The following is an 18,994-nucleotide window of genomic DNA, read 5'->3' on the forward strand; positions in this document are numbered from 1 at the left end:
TAAATAGAATGTTTAAATTGAGAATGGAAGATGTTGAGGGAGCATTTTACACTGCAACCTTGACAAAAATAACTCAACTGTAGCACAAGAGGTTTGGACACTCAAATCTGGACAACATCATAGCAATGCAGAATAAAAAAGTGGTGAAGGGACTGCCAAAGCTATGCACAAAATTGAAGCAAGTTTGTGAACAATGTGCAAAGAGTAAGAGCCACAGATCAAATTTTCCCTCAAGCAATTGGCAGAGCTAAAGAAGCTGGAAGTGGTACACACAGATGTCTGTGGACCTATTGAAGTTCCCTCAGTTACTGGAAACAGGTACTATGTGGAATTCATTGATGATTTCACAAGGTACTCATGGATTTATTTTATGAACACTAAATATCAAGTATTTGGATTATTCAAGAAGTGGAGAGTTCAAGCTGAGTCAGAAGCAGGCTGCAGAATCAGATGTTTAAGAAGTGACAGAGGAGATGAATATATCTCAAAGAAAATGAGAGAATACTGTGAGAAAGAAGGCATTTTTCATCAGATAACAGTTCCATACTGTCCTGAACAGAATAGAATTTCAGAAAGAAGAAAAATAACAATTGTTGAAATGGCTAAGTCAATGATGTTTGCAATGAAGGTGCCAAGAAAATTCTAGACTGAAGCATGCTATGCAGCAGTCTATATTCAGAACAGATTACAAATCAGAGCTCTCAAGGACAAGACTCCATTTGAAGTTTTGTTTGGCTACAAGCCAACTGTTCATCATCTGAGAGTGTTTGGTTGTATTGCATATGCTCACATTCGAGAGCAGAGAAGAAAGAAGATGTCAAAAAAGGCCGTTAAAGGAGTAATGATGGGATATAATTCAGAAGAATTCAAAGGCTACAGGATTTTTGATCCTATTATAAGAAAAATGATCATATCCATAAGTATTAGATTTGATGAATTAAGTGAGTTGAAATGGGAGGAACTAATTGTGAGAGAGTCAGGAAAAACACTGAGTGAACTATCAATGCAACCTTTTGTTTTTGAGACTCTGAGTGATAGCTCATCAACTGATGAGGGATCACCAATATCTCCTAATGAGTTTGTTCATTTTGATGCAGGTAGTTCAAACAATACTAGTCCAGTCTCAAAAGGAGACAGTGATGATCAAACACCATCACATGAGCCATTGAGCTCAGGAGGAGAAACAAGTAATGACACAGGAGAAGGTTTCATGAATTTTGAAAGTGGTGATGAAGAACAGATGGAGAATGAAGAAAATGAAATTGTTCCAGATCAAATGCCACCTAGCGGTATGAGGAGTCTACAGTCAGTTTATAACAGAGCTCAATCAGCTCCAACATCAGACTTGGTGGAGTTTTTAGGAAGTGTAGAAGAGGTTATGGCAGCTAGTATAAAGCCAAGGACTTACAAACAAGCTGAGAAGTCACCAGAGTGGATTCAGGCAATGAAAGAAGAATGGAAGGCAATCACAGATAATGAAATTTGGATCCTGATAGACAAGCTAGAAGATGTAAAGGTAATTGACACTAAGTGGGTTTTTAGAGTTAAACTAAATACAGATGGCACTGTCAACGGGCACAAAGCAAGATTGGTGGTAAGAGGATACAAGCATGAGTATGGCATTGATTATGAAAAAATATTTGCACCAATGGCTAGGCTTGATACAGTGAAGATGTTGTTAGCATTGGCTGTAAACAATGACTGGAGAGTTCATCAAATGGATGTCAAGTCTGCATTTCTGAATGGATACTTAAAAGAAGATGTTTATGTTCAGCAACCTAAAGGATTCATAGTTTCTGGTGAAGAAAGAAAAGTGTACAAGCTAGTAAAAAAAGCTCTATATCGGCTAAAACAAGCTCTTAGAGCTTGGTATGTCAGGATCAACTCATATCTGTTGCAGAATAGGTTTTTGAAGAGTGAAAGTGAACCAACACTGTACATTAGAAATCAAGGAGGAGCAAAGATTATTCTGTCATTATATGTGGACGATCTGTTAATTATTGGAACTAATGCAGAGGTGGTAGATAGTTTCAAAGGAATGATGAAGGTAAAATTTCAGATGACAGACCTGAGAGAAATGAAGTATTTCCTTGGATTAGAGATTGAACAAGAAAAAGCTGGAATTTTCATTCACCAGAGAAAGTATGCTACATATATGCTGAAAAAGTATAGAATGGAAGACTGCAATGGGATTTCTACACCAATAGAGAATCAACTTAAGCTGGAACCAACAAAGAACGGAGAGGAGTTTGATTCATCACTCTACAGAAGTATGATTGGATCACTGATGTATCTCTGTGCATCAAGACCTGATATTCCCTATTCAGTTAACATGATGGCAAGGTTTAATGCCAATCCCTCCAAAACTCATGCAGAGAATACTCAGGTATATAAAATACAGTCTTAATCTTGGCATATGGTTTAAAGAAGGTGGAAATGGAGAACTGCTTGTCTTCAATGATGCTAACTATGCCATGGGAGAGAATTGTAGAAGCAGGAGTGGATACTGTTGTAGTTTTGACAGTGGAATCTTCAACTGGAGCTCAAGAAATCAAACTGTTGTTGCACAGTCTACAACAGAGGCATAATTCATTGCAGTCAACCATGCAGCAAGACATGCAGTTTGGCTGAAGAAAGTTCTGTCAGATATTGGAGAATTGAAGGAAAGCTGTGTTAAAATCTTCTGTGACTCAAGCTATGGGCCCCGCTACCGACCGCCTCGTCCGATTGGAAACAGTCCCGACTATTCGTTTGTTAACTTAACTTTATTCGATTATCCATTATTTAGTACATAACATCAAGTTGATCACAAATATAATTATACAAATTATGTCTTTGCGGAAAATATAATACATATTATTTAAAATAACACGATACTTATAAAATAGTGAGAAAGAGTCCTAATGCCATGGAGCCCACCTTATTCGATATCGCACATATGATGAATGCCGCTAACTTCTCTTTCAAAATTTACCAACTCAACCTGAAGAGAAAGAACATAGATTTTTCGGAAAGGGTAAGCTATAATGCTTAGTGAGGTTTTATTGAAAACATTTCATTGAAACATTGTTAAGGATAAACGTTTGAATTCATAAACATCTTAAATCATTTGTCATCAGAAGTTGTCATAAAACATCTTTAGAAATCGTCGAATCCCATTAGTGAAAACATCGGGATGACTGACAATAGGAGCGACCTACTGTAGTATCCTAATCTACCGTCAGCCCGTCAGTAAAGGGCGCAAATAAAACTCCAGCTAGATATACTAGGGAAGCCGTATCATGTGATCAAACTAAAGCAAGGGGTCACAAGGACCTAGTACTCATCATGGATTGGGTCGCCACAAAGTCGACCAAATCCCATCATCAATAAAACATTTGTTCATTGGGTTCGTATTTATATAATATGTATAATAAAGCAAAAATATGCTTTTCATTCATCGTTAAGCAAAATCTTGCTTTTAAATCGTTAAGAAGCAAAGAAAACTTTGCTTTTAGGGTCTTTGAAGGTTCTCTCCAATTTTCAAAAGTATAATACGTAGTACATTTAAATAAATCATAAACATTGATATAATTAGAAATCACGGCATAGTAATATATATTTCATAAAGCATCCACATATTTTTCATAGAGAAAAATGAAAGTAACACTCACCTTTAATAGCTCCTCGATTCGTTCCGTCCAATTAACGTTGCAAATTATCGACCTATCGAAATATCGACTATTAATATTATACGTACTTACGCTTATTGGAAAAATTACACGAACTAAATTCTACGCGTCACACTCATCGCAATAATTCTAATTTAAATTTAAAATATTTATCTATTTCATTCTATATTAATATTTACTTTAGAACCATTTCATAAATTTTAATCTTTAATCAATTTTTATTAATTCAATTAATCAACTAAATTATTTTTCTACTTGAAAAATATTTTGGAAAAAAATCACATAATATTTTCAATCCCTTAAATAATCTATTATCATTTTTCCATATTTTTCTAAATTGATTTACTACCTTAATTAATTTTTAAAACAATTAATTATATTTAATCATTTCTTCTAATCTTAAATTATTCAAAAATCGAAATAAAATTAATATGTTCAATTTTTTAATCCAATTTTTATATAATATGTTTAGAACAATATTTTTAACCTACTGTAAAAATTTGGTAGGTTCCGAACAAGTAAAACTGTAATTATTAGGTTCGAAATATATATTAAATTCTGATTGGTTTAAAATAGGTTCGGATGATTGAAAAGACATGACTTCTCTTTAGCTATTCGAAGGATAGAAGGTATTTTGATAATTATTTAAAGATGTGGAGGGTATTTTACTATTTTGACCGATTCACCTAGGTTCGGACTACTAGAAAGACTATATTACCCTTGGCTATTCCGGAATATAAAAGGTATCTTTTGTAATTACTTTAAATACTTGAGGGAAAAAAGGTCATTGACACATAAAATCCTCATATCATCTTCTTCCTCTTCATTTTTATAGATCGTTTTCTCTCTATCTCTCTCTCACTCTCTCGGTGACGACGTCGACCGCCGGAATCGGCGACGTCAAACTCCACAATTCACTAAGCAAACGAAAGTTCTCGACGTGGGGATGACAATTTCGAGGTTCGTTTTTTCCAATTCGTAATGGTTTCCTATTAATTTTAATTTTTGGGTTCTAAAAAATCATCTTCTCGTTTTCATCTTTTAATATATTGTTCCTGGGTTAATTCTAAGTGTTTTACTCTTTTATAGCTCTTTGATTAGATGGAAGCCTTGGCCGGAAACGCGACTTGAAGTTCCGATCAAAATTTTAAAATCGTTATTTGGTTCTCATATTTTAATATGTTGTTTTGAGCTTCCTTACAATCGTTTCTATGTGATTTGCAGGTAAATCAGACGAGTTTAGAAGGGCTTACCGACGAGTTGAAGTTTCAGTCTGTCATGACCCAAACCCACGTCATGACCGGCGTCGTAATCCACTCAACCTCGGGATTGCGACCAGCCTTAAAATACAAACCACATCCAAATATAACTAACAACAAGGTTCAATAATTACAAATTGACTTCCGACTTAAAAAAAAATCGACATTATAACATCAAGCCCATAGCCATCGCACAAGCCAAAAATCGCAAGTCATACTACTAAGTTCTACAAACACGGAGGTACACTAGATACAAAAGTTTACATGGATAATTTTCAAGTCTAGACGACTAATGTACATGGGAGATATACCAAAAGGAAGATCGAGAGCTTCTGAGACAAGTCCTCAAATCAATGAGACTAAGACACTGAGCCTAGTCCTGCAATATCTGAAAAAAAAAAATTTGGGTGAGTGGGAGCCACTCAGTAAGTACCGAATATATTATACTAAGCAATATAACCATAATCTAATAAATTATAATCCCAAGTAACCTCCAAAACAGTTATAAAAACCATTTTGAACCAAATATATGAAATCACAAATCGATTTATCAAATAATATTGAATACTCCCAAGATATCAATTTCACAAAATGTAGTTCGTCAAAATACGATCCCATAATAAGTTAATTAAATCATAATATAAATTCGATTTCAAATCCCAATAAAATCACAATCGCTTATCATAGGTTAATCTTCATGGCACGTGCTCCCTAGAACATGTCTAGGTACGAGTAACTACACGCCACCATGTCTTTTGGCTTAGGTGCGCAACCTTTAGCCTCATCGTGGGCCCGTCATCGTTACGAATCGGTCACTCTATCCTCAATGATAGCAAGTGACAGGACCCAAAATTAGATAGTCCTATACTCGGTATACGGCCGTATCCTACACATATGCCAATCCAATCAAGTCTCGAATTTCTCAAAGTAATCATTTTTAAGTCAAATCACAGTTCAAAAATTAATGTGAACTCAAATCAAGTTTCCAACATATCTCGATATTATACATATAGAATATCACAAATTATGGTGAATCAAATCAGATTTCTAAATACATTTCGACAATAACATAGAGAAATAACGCATTTCCTCAAATAACAATTTAAAATCAAGTTTTCCAAATCAGATCATATAATATAGTATTACCATTAAGGAGATACTTAAGACAACGGTTTATTAGAAAACCGTTATATTACGCAATATCTTATATACGGTACTTACCTCCCCAAAATGCACTAAAACTGGGACCACTCAAGTCTGGTCATCCGTTCGATCCTCGTCACCTATAATATTAGTATTATAATAACAATTCCGATAATTAATATCGACTCGTAATTCTATATGAAATGCCATGAATGCATGAAATGCGTCTTAATGTCAATTTTAATACATGCAAATCAATATATCAAGAATGCCATAATTAAATTTCAAATTGCTAGAACACATTTTTAAAACAATAGCAATAGCAATAACAATTCAATTAAATTTTTTTTAACATAACCTAAATTTTAAATCATCAAGATGCATACGTATTGATTACTCATAGCTAGATCAACTTAGTATCTATAAAATCTCTACATGAAATTTTTAAACTAAATTAATCAAACAATTAAACATTCTCAAGATTGACTTCTCGATCAAATTAGTCGAGACCATCTTTTTCTTTACAGTTTATCTCTTTTTCAAACTTTATTATTTCTTCTTCAAGTTTTCTCTGCTATACCTGCTTTCTTCTTTTCTTCAACAGTATAATACATTACTTTCATGGTCTCAAGTTCTCTCAAACAATCTATCCCAACAATTATAAGACCTAAGTTAAAAAAAACTTAAGGAATGTTTATCCGAAATAAAAGTTACTCAGAACCACTGCACATTAATTTGTCGGTTAAGTGATAAAAAGTGTTTATATCTCGTCATCCTCATTTTTGCTCTTCAATGTGATAGGAAGTCCACTCTCAAGTCTAGGAAAGTGTGAATTGGTTAGAGAATTCCTAGGAATGCAATCCTTATGCTTTATGGTTGATAGAATAATTAATCATGCGTAAATTAATTATATTAAAACATACATACATACGTAAAATGTATATGTATATATATACAAGTATATTACATTCATAAATCGATTAATTAGGTATTTAGAACATATATTAACCCACACCAGATCCTCAAAAAAGAAAAAAAGAAAAAAAACCACACCCTCTCATGTCTATTTTCATCCAAGAACTTGATACAGCACAGAATGCATTCAAATACTAAATTCCAAGAAATTGGAAACATATCGAGCCATATATCGACATCATGATCACCTGTAATTTGTGTGATAGTTGCAAATGCTGGCCCCAAATTGAATATATAGTAAACATTAAATCAACGTGCCAGCAAATGGGTGGAACCTGAATTTCTTATTTTTCTTTAAAATCCAAATTTCAACTAGTAAATAGAGTATATACAGAGGTCTTTGAATAATTATATTCACGATCAGCACAAAATGAAGTCAACTAATTATCAAGTGAATGATGACGAGCTACTTGAAGCTCATACTCATATATGGAAACATACATTCAACTCCATTACGTCCATGTCACACAAATGTGTCATTGAGCTAGGCATTTCTGCATCGATTGATTGAAAACAATGCAGGAAAGCATGAAAGATTGAATATGATTATGCAATTGTGTCCGTGGAGGACGCTCCTGAAATTTCTAAAAGCCGTGAAGACGGAAACACAATTCACTTTTCACCGGTCGGAGTTCCGATTTGCGAATGTCATGGCATAGCTGGAAATGATCGTGAAGATGGAAACACAATTCACTATTTTCATTGCTCAGTTTTCTCTTTCTTCTGAATAATTAGGGTTAGCTTATCTTTCGCTATTCTTGATGGAATTTGATTATTCAAAATGACCATTTAGGGTCGACTTGATGCTCTGAGTCTGATTATGAAGTCAATTTTAGCAATTATCTAGTAATGAATAAAATGTTTGCTCGATGTGTTTAAGTTTTGAGTTTTGCTGTCAGAATTGGGGATTTTGTATGCTGGCCATATTTCTTGTTCCTTTCGATCTGGTCAAGCTATATTATGCATTTGGAAGTTGTTATGGAGGTTTATGTGAGTTTGCAACATGAGAAGATGAAAATGGGTGATGTTTTATCTTATCTCAGTTTAAGTTCAAACAAGTTCAATAGTCCTTTTAATTTCCAGTTAAGAAAAAAAAGTGAAGTTGTAGAATCATTTAGTGTAGTATTTAGAAACTTTCTGCAATAGTTTTTCTCATCTGTTATGGCTGCAACAAAAGGTCAAATCCAAAGTCAACAACTGAAGCATATTGCAAGCTTTTGATCTGATTTGAAGAAGAAGAAGAAAAATGTTATTGTAGCTTATCTACTAGTTACCTTTCATATGCTAAAGTAAAAATTCAGAGAAGAAAGAAGCAGTGGAGAGCAAGAAATGGTCGAGTAGCAGTATTATATGTCATTTTATTAGAAGTGGTCCCAAAAATACTTTTATTCTAAAAATTCCTAGCTGTATTTTCTTCATTTTCCAGCATTATAATTCACTTTTATGACGTCTAGGTTAGTTAGAGATCACTATATAAGGTCTCTAACTTTCTTTTTCCGATAATGAGCTTTATTTTGAAATCAAAATCAAATATGAAATTTTTCATTAAAGTTCATCATCTATTTTCTCAATTTTTTCAAATAACCTTTACTGCTGCATTGATTTTGAGAGATATCTTAGTATTAAATCGAAAGTAAATTAATTTTTTAGGATCTAAACACAATAGGTACCAACATTAAGCCTTCAAATTCAATCAAATCTAGCATAAATTCGATTATCATCCTTTTAGTCATAGATTATTGGTTTTATAGCTTTGTTTGTTTCTTATTTCTCTATTTTAGTCAATCTGTGCTTGTAATCTTTCTTGATTAAGGTTATAGGTGCATACAACAAGTCTTAATTAGTCAAACAACTACTCATTCTGTGCATTAATAGTTGATACAAATACTATTTGTATTCAAATGTCAAATGTGAAAAAATTATGGCAGGTGCGTCAATTATTAATGAACGAAGTTGTTATTATCGTGTCAATTATTAATAGACGTAGAGAATAACATTGTATATGGATTAAACAAGAAAACGTCTTTTGCCCTAACATCTTTGTCAATGCAAGAAGAATTGCATATCATGAGGTGGATAAAAGTCACAATCGACCATTAATTACAAACTGTCTAGCTAGGTCAGACTGACGTTGACTAATACTAGTACATAAATATATAACGAGATTATTGGTGTAATAAACAAAATCGTCAGGAATGTTTATTCGAAGTATTTTCTCGGTCTCAAATCAGATGCAATTTTTTTAAATTTCATATATATTAAGAAAATAAAGATGAAAATAGTAATTTGACCAATATAATTATAATAAATTTTAGCATATGAGTGATGTATATAATGCAAAAATCTGTTGAAAAAATTGGTTCAACTAATTTTGACAGAATTTTATGTGAGATCCGCTCTCTATTTTGTCCAAAAAAATTATTCAAATGCGTTGTACATACGTTGTAGATGAATGTGGTATAATTACTGATAAAATTTGATTATATAATAAATTAAAAATTATATGTTGAAATAAATTGTTTTAACGTATATATAAAATATAATATATGCATAAATTATAATGGTAGATAAAATGGGAAAAACATGTCTTTATTATCTTAAATTTGTCAAATTTGTATATATATTTTGGAACGAAAAAATATATACTTATATTAGTATCTAATTAGTCAGTATAAGTAACTCAAAACAAATAATTATAAACCATAATAATTGATGGAAGAACCTTGTGTTCTCAGGCTGGAAAACACAAGATTTAAACACACACACAGTAGATAACAACAACTCACAGTAGCACAAGACCAAAATGCAGAAAACTCGAGAAACTAAGAACAAAATACACTAAATAGAGATTGTGATCATATCCTTCATTGCTTCAATTTGATTACTAATTCCTAAAGGCTTAATATCGGTATCTAGATTGTTTGGAATCTAAATAAACTAATTTGGATGATGGATTCTAAGGTTTCTCTCAACCAACATAACCGAGCTTTTGAAACTAATAAAAAGATGAAAAATGGATACTGAAATTGAAAATTTCCATTCTGAGTTGAAAGAGACGATTACATTGAGCTTATATAGGCATTCAAATGCTTTACCCTATCTGACATGTAATATAGAAAATATATTACAAGCTAGAATTACAAAAACCAAAAAATGCAGAAAACCAAAAAAACAAAAGTAGAAATGGTTTTTTTTCTTTTAGCACGATCTCTTCTTTTTCGAATCTTCTGTGATCTCAGTTTGCTTTTCACTCCAAGGTAATTCTCAACGCGTTTACTTGCTGGTAAAACTATAACTGAGGCAGAAATTACAGCACAGAGTCTTCTTCTCCAAATCGACAAAGACGCCATTTTTGATTGACTTTTTGCTTGACTTTCGTTCTAAGCTTGATCATGTTCATTCCAGCTTCAAACCTTCTTCTAAATACTTACTTTGATTAAAAAACGACTTTTAAAATAACTTAAATCAAATTCGACTGAAACAAGGCAAATCCACATACTGCAACTTCAAACAAACTCTAGAATTCCAAATTTAGCATTTAGAAACCTTTAATGATCCTTTCTTAATGAGTTTGAATCAAATTCCAGCTGTAACAACTTTTAATGAAAAATCCCAATTTCAGTTCATAGTTTCCAATTCGAGCACACATTGTGAACTTCAGGTCATGACAAACTAATTACAACTCGCAAACTATTTCATAATGGTCAAGTGAAACTACCCACATTGCCAATTTAAACTAATCTTATTCAAATTAATGAACTGGAAATTTAAAGCATGAACAATAACTAAGAACCCTAGCAAAGAGGGGTTTTTGAAGGAACGATTCTTACATCAATTGAAAGGTATGTCATTGATCACGACGATGTCCAGAGTCTGTTGAATGGGGTCTCGACCTTCGCAAATTTGATTTCCGATCGGCAAGTCATCTTCTTTATTTTCTTCAGACGGACCCTTGACGTTTGCAGCAGTTACATTAAGGTCTTTAAATTTTTGTCGATGTTCACCGATATCCTTTTTGCGGAAACCATGTTTTTCTTCACTGTTTGATTCCTTAATACATTGTTTTGATCATTCCATCTTCAAAATCTTCATAAACATTTTTAGGATTGACTTCTCGATCAAATTGATCGAGACCATCTTTTTCTCTGCAGCTTTCTTTCTTTTCAAACTTTATTACTTATTCTTCAAGCTTTCTCTGCTATACCTGTTTTCTTCTTTTCTTCAAAAGTATAATACATTGTTTTTATGGTTCTCTGAGACAACCTATCCTAATAAGACCTAAGTTAAAAAAAACTTGAGGAATGTTTATCCGAAGTAAAAGTTACTCAGAACCAATACACATTAATTTGTCGGTTAAGTGATAAAGGTGTTTATATCTCGTCATCCTCATTTTTGCTCTTCAATGTGATAGGAAGTCCACTCTCAAGTCTAGGAAAGTGTGAATTGGTTAGAGAATTCCTAGGAATGCAATCCTTATGCTTTACGGTTGATAGAATAATTAATCATGCGTAAATTAATTATATTAAAACATACATACATACGTAAAATGTATATGTATATATATACAAGTATATTACATTCATAAATCGATTAATTAGGTATTTACAACATATATTAACCCACACCAGATCCTCAAAAAAAAAAAAAAAAAAAAAAAAAACAAACCTCACCCTCTCATGTCTATTTTCATCCAAGAACTTGATACAGCACAAAATGCATTCAAATACTAAATTCCAAGAAATTGGAAACATATCGAGCCATATATCGACATCATGATCACCTGTAATTTGTATGATAGTTGCAAATGCTGGCCCCAAATTGAATGTATAGTAATCATTAAATCAACGTGCCAGCAAATGAGTGGAACCTGAATTTCTTATTTTTCTTTAAAATCCAAATTTCAACTAGTAAATAGAGTATATATAGAGGTCTTTGAATAATTATATTCACGATCAGCACAAAATGAAGTCAACTAATTATCAAGTGAATGATGACGAGCTACTTGAAGCTCATACTCACATATGGAAACATACATTCAACTTCATTACCTCCATGTCACTCAAATGTGCCATTGAGTTAGGCATTCCAGATATCATCTACAAACATGGCCAGCCAATGACACTTCCCAAACTACTTTCCATACTTCCAATCAATCCCAAAAAGTCCGATTCTGTTTATCGTCTCATGCGTAATTTAGTTCATTCTGGCTTCTTCACTCAACAACAGGTTCCTAATTTAACGGGTGATAGTACTCGAGAAGACGGTTATGTCCTCACAAGCGCTTCTTATCTACTACTCAAGGACAATCCCTTTCATGTTAGTCCATTTTCACTTATGATACTTGACACAAATTTGATGGCACCATGGCAAAGTAAGAGCACTTGGCTACAAAATGATGATCCGACGCCTTATTACACGGCACATTCAAAGAGTTTATGGGAGCTTGCTGGGGATGAGCCTAGGGTTAACAAAGTATTTAATGATGCCATGGCTAGCGATAGTCATTTTGTCGGGGCTATGATGATTAAGAAGTCTAGAAGTGTGTTTGAGGGATTGAAGTCACTTGTGGATGTCGGAGGAGGCACCGGAACTTTGGCAAATGTCATAGCTCAAGAATTTCCTAACATAGAATGCATTGTGCTTGATCTTCCTCACGTTCTTGTTGATTCGAAAGATTTCAATAACTTGAAATATGTTTCAGGTGACATGTTCAATGAAATTCCTAGTGCAAATGCGGTATTATTGAAGGTACGGGTTATTTTTTTTAATTTTTTTTATAAAAGTTGAAATTTTATTAATGAAATTTATATACTCGAATTTGTAAGTGTTAACTATCTCCTGATGAAAGTTTTAGCATAAAGATTATTAAAAACTGTAGGTAGGTGATGGGGAAGATAAGGGCTATTTATTAACATTAATTTATATGTTTCTTATTCTCAATTAAATACTGTTAATTTTGCACAATAATAATAATACGCTAATGTTCATTACAATATGCATGTAATCAAGTGGATACTGCACGATTGGAACGATGAAGAATGTGTCAGAATACTAAAAAGATGCAAAGAAGCTGTTTCAAGTTATCATGGCAATGGCGGAAAGGTGATTGTCATAGACATGGTGATGGGAAATAAAAATGGCCTTGAAGCGATTGCGGGGTCGTCACATGATGATCAAGTTCAACTATTATTCGACATGGTGATGATGACTCTAACGAAGGGTAAAGAGAGAAATGAGAAAGAATGGTCCAGCCTGTTTTCATGTGCAGGGTTCAGCCATTATAAGATATACCCAATTTTGGGTGCGAGATCTGTGATTGAGGTTTACCCATGATTAATTAATTTATTAGCTAAAGATTTCGTGATGTTAGTTAATCATGCTCTTTATGATAAATAATGTTACTTTTTATTAAATCAATCCACATTGTACTCCTTGTTGCTTGCTGGTTTATATAATTTTTAAGTGGAAATTCTGTGTTTTTTTACTTATTAGGTATTACTCGGTCTGTCTATTTAATGGTAAATTTACACATTGAAGAATAGAATATCTAATTAAATAGATCATGTAAGTTTCTTATAATAATCTATATTAAAAAATATTTAAATATATATGTAAAATATTCGATACGGAAAGAAATAAAAAATTACAATATTAGTAGAATATAATTAGGAACGGATTGTTCTTAACATCCTCAGTTCCTGACGCGGTTTCTAAAGTCAGGACCTTTCTAGAGGAATGAGATGTGATCGTTTTTTTGTCACCGATAGTTTTTTTCAATTGGAGCATTGGGAGAAAATGGATCAAGTCATTTTGTTCGGCGGGTTGTATTTTTTGAATTTTTTTTGAAAATTTTCGTGTTTTTCATTTTTCACGGAAAATTTGTTTGGCAGTGAGTTTTCATTTTTAAATTTTCAGAAAATTTTCAAGAAATTTTCAAAAATTTGAGAGAATCAAATTTTTAATTTTCAAAGTACTCAAGGGATTGAAATGAAAGAAATGGAAATGTCAGTGGTCAAAGTGTAGTAATAACAAAAAAATGTCCCGAGCTCTCTCTCCTCCGGTCTATCTTGGTTCCGACGCTGGCGCCTGCCATTCCTCCCCTCACGACGACCGCCAGAGCTATCTCTCCTCCGAAAGGCGAGCAAAACCATGCCGCCCCCACTCGACACCGTTCCAATGGTCCGAGTTGACCAGATCCCGACGCCCTCAACACCGATTCATATCACGACGCCGCTGCCCTTCTCGACGCCTATCCAGTTCCCGACGCCATTGACGCCTTCAGATCAACACGCCTTCAGATCGATTATAATTAATTGTGGATTCGATTGAATTGAAATCAAAATTAAGGATTTGGGTTGATTAAAATTAGGGATTTTGATTAGGAGAACGAAATGAAAATTGTATACGGAACAAAATTTTTGATTTTTTTTTTTTAAAATATGAATAGTAAAATTGAAAAATTCTAAAGAAAAAAATGAGAATTGAAAACTCTCCACAACTAAACATGCCCTTAAAGTTGGTAAAATAATTAGGGGGATTTTAGTAATTTTCAAATTCACAAGATCAAAGTTTAGTTTGGAAATTTAGAAACTTTCTAAATGAGGGGCGAAGGCACATTGATTTTCAATTGAATACCCAAATTTGATTCAATGATTTTGGATTACATAAAGAAAGATAAGGAAATTTTAAGAATTGTGTTCCTGGAGAGTCGATTCCATGACTTTCAGGATAAGAGCACATTCGGATAACTACTAGGCCAACATGTCCCGATTAAATCAATAAAAACTGAATATATATATATATATATATTTACACATATGGACCATAAAAACAAAACACTAGTTGGTTTTGTGGCTTGACCCGCCCACACCCATACACTTCCTTTCTCCGTAACAATTAAAAGATATTCACTCAATATACTAATTGATCGATCATCACCAAATCTCTCTATAAAAATTAAAAAATCCTATTTATTCAACATAATATATGACAATCAATCAATATTATAATCACAAATAAAAACCCAACTCATCATCGTTTATAAGATAAATTATTTATGAAGTGCTTTATCAAATTTAAAATAATTTCTCCTTAAAAAATTAATTTTTTTTATAAGTATTTTATTTAAAGTGAAAAAATTATTTATCGATTATGTTTGAAAATAATATATTCTAAAATATTTCTAAAAAAAATTTCATGTATCATTTTCAACACTTTCATTATATTGTTTTTTGTTTTTTTCTAATGACAATAAAATTTTTAACAATCCAAATAATAGAGTTTGAAATTTTATTATTTTCACACTTTCCATACAACTTCTTTAACGTATTTATAATAACGATTTGAATTTTTTTTATAATTAATAACGATTTTATAGTTGAAGGAGGTATGTACTCCATATGATATAGAAGAAGCCAATTAATAACGATTTTATAGTTAAAGGAGGAATTGACTATTCCTGAAATTGGTCCTCTTCCTTCGATTGATTTGAATTTGTCTCCCGTTGTTATATCCCGATTATTAATTCATTAGACATAAAACTTTAATTTATTATACGTGTATCATATAATAAGACACGTGATTAGAATTAAAATGATGTTATGACATGTTATAATTTATATTAAAAGTTAAATAGATATAGGGATTAAATTATAATTTATTAAACCTAAAAATATATGTAATGAATGATAAAAATATGAGGATGTTTTTAGATTTAAAAAAACTAAAACTTCTATAAACTTCCACCGTTCGGTGGATGCTATATACTCTAAAAATAAATTATTAATTAAAATTAAAAAAAAAAAAAAAGATAGAGGATTTTGAAAAAGAAAAGAAGAAGATGGTGTGAGGGAGTAAGGAGCAAATTCAAGGGATAGTATCTATAATTATTTCCAGAGCTGAGTTTCATTTTTTTTAGGGATAGTATCTATAATTATTTTTGGAGCTGAGTTTCATTTTTTTTTTTTAATTATTGGTTAAGCTTCTAACCATGCCATATTTAATTAAGAAGCATATAGATTTGTAATAGTTCAATTGATTTTTTTTGCCTTGAAATTTTGAATGGAGTAGAAGAAATCTACTTTCAGATGTAGTAGTATGATTAATAATTTTTATGTCCCTATAATTTATGGGGTATTAAGATGTGAAAGTTGTTTTGAATTTAATGAACCATGATGCTATACTAGGATTACGGGAAAAAGGATATAGACCTATATAAATTATTCATCATTTTAAGGATTGGAAATTAATAGTCCTTCATATCATTTGATTACGTGATCATGATCGGGCTTTATGGTTAAGCTTTGTATTGCAGAAAAGGTAAATATCCGATACATTATATATTAATATAAACGGTCTTCTAATGACTCGTAGGTCCATGGATGGTATTTATAAGTAGATATATTCATATATATATATATTTACGGAACTGTGTTTCGAACTGGTTTGATGGATTTAATTATTAGTTGTTTGATTTATTGGGAAGTATTTCGAGTTTGATTTGATAATTGGTCGTTGAATTGATATTCCGATAATTTGTTAATAAATTTATTTTAAAGTTATTTTGTTAATGATTTTCATAAAAATCAACATCGAAATGATTAAGAAATAATTCATGGAAATAAATTCAAATTTATTGGTGTAAATGATTTTCTTATAAACTTTAGAAAATCGATTTCCATTATGGTTCAATTTTGAGATGATCTATCGAACGGAAGCAGGAATACTTCCTATTGACACACGTGTAGGTTACGGTCGTAGACCGAGATTATAAAGGAACTATCTAGTTTTGGGTTCCTGTCATTTCTAGAGTGACATTGGTGACGAGGACGGGCCCATGGTAAGGCTAATGTTGGCTTTGTGCTAACCAAAACCAAAAGACGTGGAGATGGGTCGTTACCGTTTTCGTAGCGATGATGGGCCCGTCGTGAGGCCGATGGTTACGCACCTAAGCCAAAAGACGCGGTGACGTATCGTTACTTGTACCTAGACAGGATCTAGGTACTACGTACCAACCCACCAACTGGGTTAATTTTCGGAGCTTCACTAGATTAATAAACCATTTCGATTTTACTCAATCCTGATTTGATAAAAACCACTTTAGTTGGTTTGAATTTTAAATTGATAAATCTTTGTCTTAAAGATGATTTTGGTTTGTGAATTATAATTGTAATAAGATTTGATCAAGAATATAAATATTTTCACTCCGTGTTCTGAGTAAATAAAGTTTTTAAAATCTCTTGATTGGTTTGAAACTTCTGTGGACGTATTGATTATTAGGCTATCTTTATATTACTATATTTTATATTTGGTACTTACTGAGTGCATAATCACTCATTCAAAAATATATATTTTTCTTCAGATGATTTTACAGTCTAGGCATGGACTTTTGTAGAAGCGTGGATCGAGGTGCGTGAAGACTTTCAAACTTCTTTCATTGCTATATAATCTTTTTCATTCTTTCTGAATTAGATGTTACTCCATGTTGGTAAAGCATAAATTATAAAAATTGTAATGACTTTCTACGTTAATTAATTAAGTATTTAATAATTAAATATTTTTGTAATCGTAGATAGTAAATAGGCTAGTCTTGATCTCGCTTGAGGAGATTGAGACGCCGGTCACGACGATGGTGGTTTTCGGATCATGACACCCGTGATCTAAGAGTCGGATGTGAATCGACATAATAATCAATTAGGTTGCACTGCCCCTCCCCCTCTAACTCCAAACATTAAAGAAGAAGTAAAAGTTATAATTGATTTTGGTCTCAAGAATGGTTTATTTTGAAGCGTGTAATTTACTCGGAAATAATTGACAAAACAAAGGTTTTTCTCCAAAATATTTGAAGTTGTTTATCTTTTCTCTTGTTCTTTTGTGCAGTTTCTTTCTCTTTAGAGTCTTGTTCTCTTTTTCTAAAAAAATTTACTACTTAAAAAAAAAAAGAAAAAAAGAAAAACAAATTTCTTTCTGGACCCTAGGCAAAGTTGTCAAGAAGGCAATTCCTGGTATGGAACGATGGGCTGCCGTAAGAATGTAAAACGTGAGATCGTAAACAGAACAGAAAGTTCCTACCTTAATATTAAAAAAATTAATCTATGTATAGAACATCAAAAAAAATTCTAATTAATTCCTAAAAGAATCACAAATACTTAATACCGAGACTCAAATCAAATGATAATAAGTTAAATAGTAGTCGATCATGATCATAAAGTTCAAAACATACTTAATTAAATATGATTCAACATAATAATTCAATGAGGTCATCATGGTTAAAGAATTTAATCAATTTAGTCCTTATAGTTAAAAAAAATGATGACAGTCTAAAACTACGTCGTTTTAGTATAAAATCCAAAAATAGAGATTAAGAAACGTAGTTCTGGAACGCAGTTCCTACGTGCAAGAACGGAGTTCCCACCGTTTCTATATAACTTGTTCCTACAGCCCGTTCCGGAGCATTTTCACCTTCAAGAACGTACGTTCCCCGTTTCTACATGCAAGAGAGTACTTTCATACGTTCAGGAATTGCTTTCCTAACAATTATGTAGATGAGTACCTTTTTCGGCTAAACGTCGAGCCTCGCTTATTGTTTGCATTTATATTTTGAACACTCAAAAATAAATTTCTAGCTTCGCTACTAGTCAAAATCATCTCCTTTAATGATTGGACGAATATTTAAAAATATACACATATCCATTAATGATATGCATACCCAAATGATGACATGTTTGTTGAATTAGATCATCTCGAGAAACTTGAGATCATTGAGGCAAAAATGGCTGCTGCAAAGAAAGAAAAGAAGAAAGCTAAAGTTGACAGTAGCTTCCAACTGAAGCAACCAAGCTTGAAGAAGAAGAAGAAAGCCACAAAGAAGAAAATGATTTCGAGCAATTCGATCGAGAAGGCGTTCCTAAGGTTAGCAATGAAGTTTTGAAGAAGAAAGAATCAAAA

At 32.3% G+C, this 18,994-nt stretch overlaps 1 protein-coding gene across 1 annotated transcript; it reads left to right on the forward strand.

Annotated features, from left to right (window-relative positions):
- Window positions 1-12,010: 12,010 nt before the first annotated feature.
- LOC139883839 (trans-resveratrol di-O-methyltransferase-like) lies at window positions 12,011-13,381 on the forward strand. The gene is made up of 2 exons (XM_071867960.1): window positions 12,011-12,796; window positions 13,058-13,381. The coding sequence occupies exons 1-2, from the start codon at window positions 12,011-12,013 to the stop codon at window positions 13,379-13,381; spliced, it is 1,110 nt and encodes a 369-aa protein (XP_071724061.1).
- Window positions 13,382-18,994: the final 5,613 nt, after the last annotated feature.

Source organism: Rutidosis leptorrhynchoides, unplaced genomic scaffold (assembly GCF_046630445.1).
Source record: "Rutidosis leptorrhynchoides isolate AG116_Rl617_1_P2 unplaced genomic scaffold, CSIRO_AGI_Rlap_v1 contig46, whole genome shotgun sequence".
In the NCBI taxonomy this organism is placed as follows: domain Eukaryota; kingdom Viridiplantae; phylum Streptophyta; class Magnoliopsida; order Asterales; family Asteraceae; genus Rutidosis; species Rutidosis leptorrhynchoides.

What these genes read in the sequence shown, in the direction of transcription:
- LOC139883839 (XM_071867960.1), top strand. Translation starts at nt 12,011, where the DNA reads ATGAAGTCAACTAATTATCAAGTGAATGATGACGAGCTACTTGAAGCT. An exon ending in CAAATGCGGTATTATTGAAG is followed by an intron (nt 12,797 to 13,057) that starts GTACGGGTTATT and finishes CATGTAATCAAG; the next exon opens with TGGATACTGCACGATTGGAA.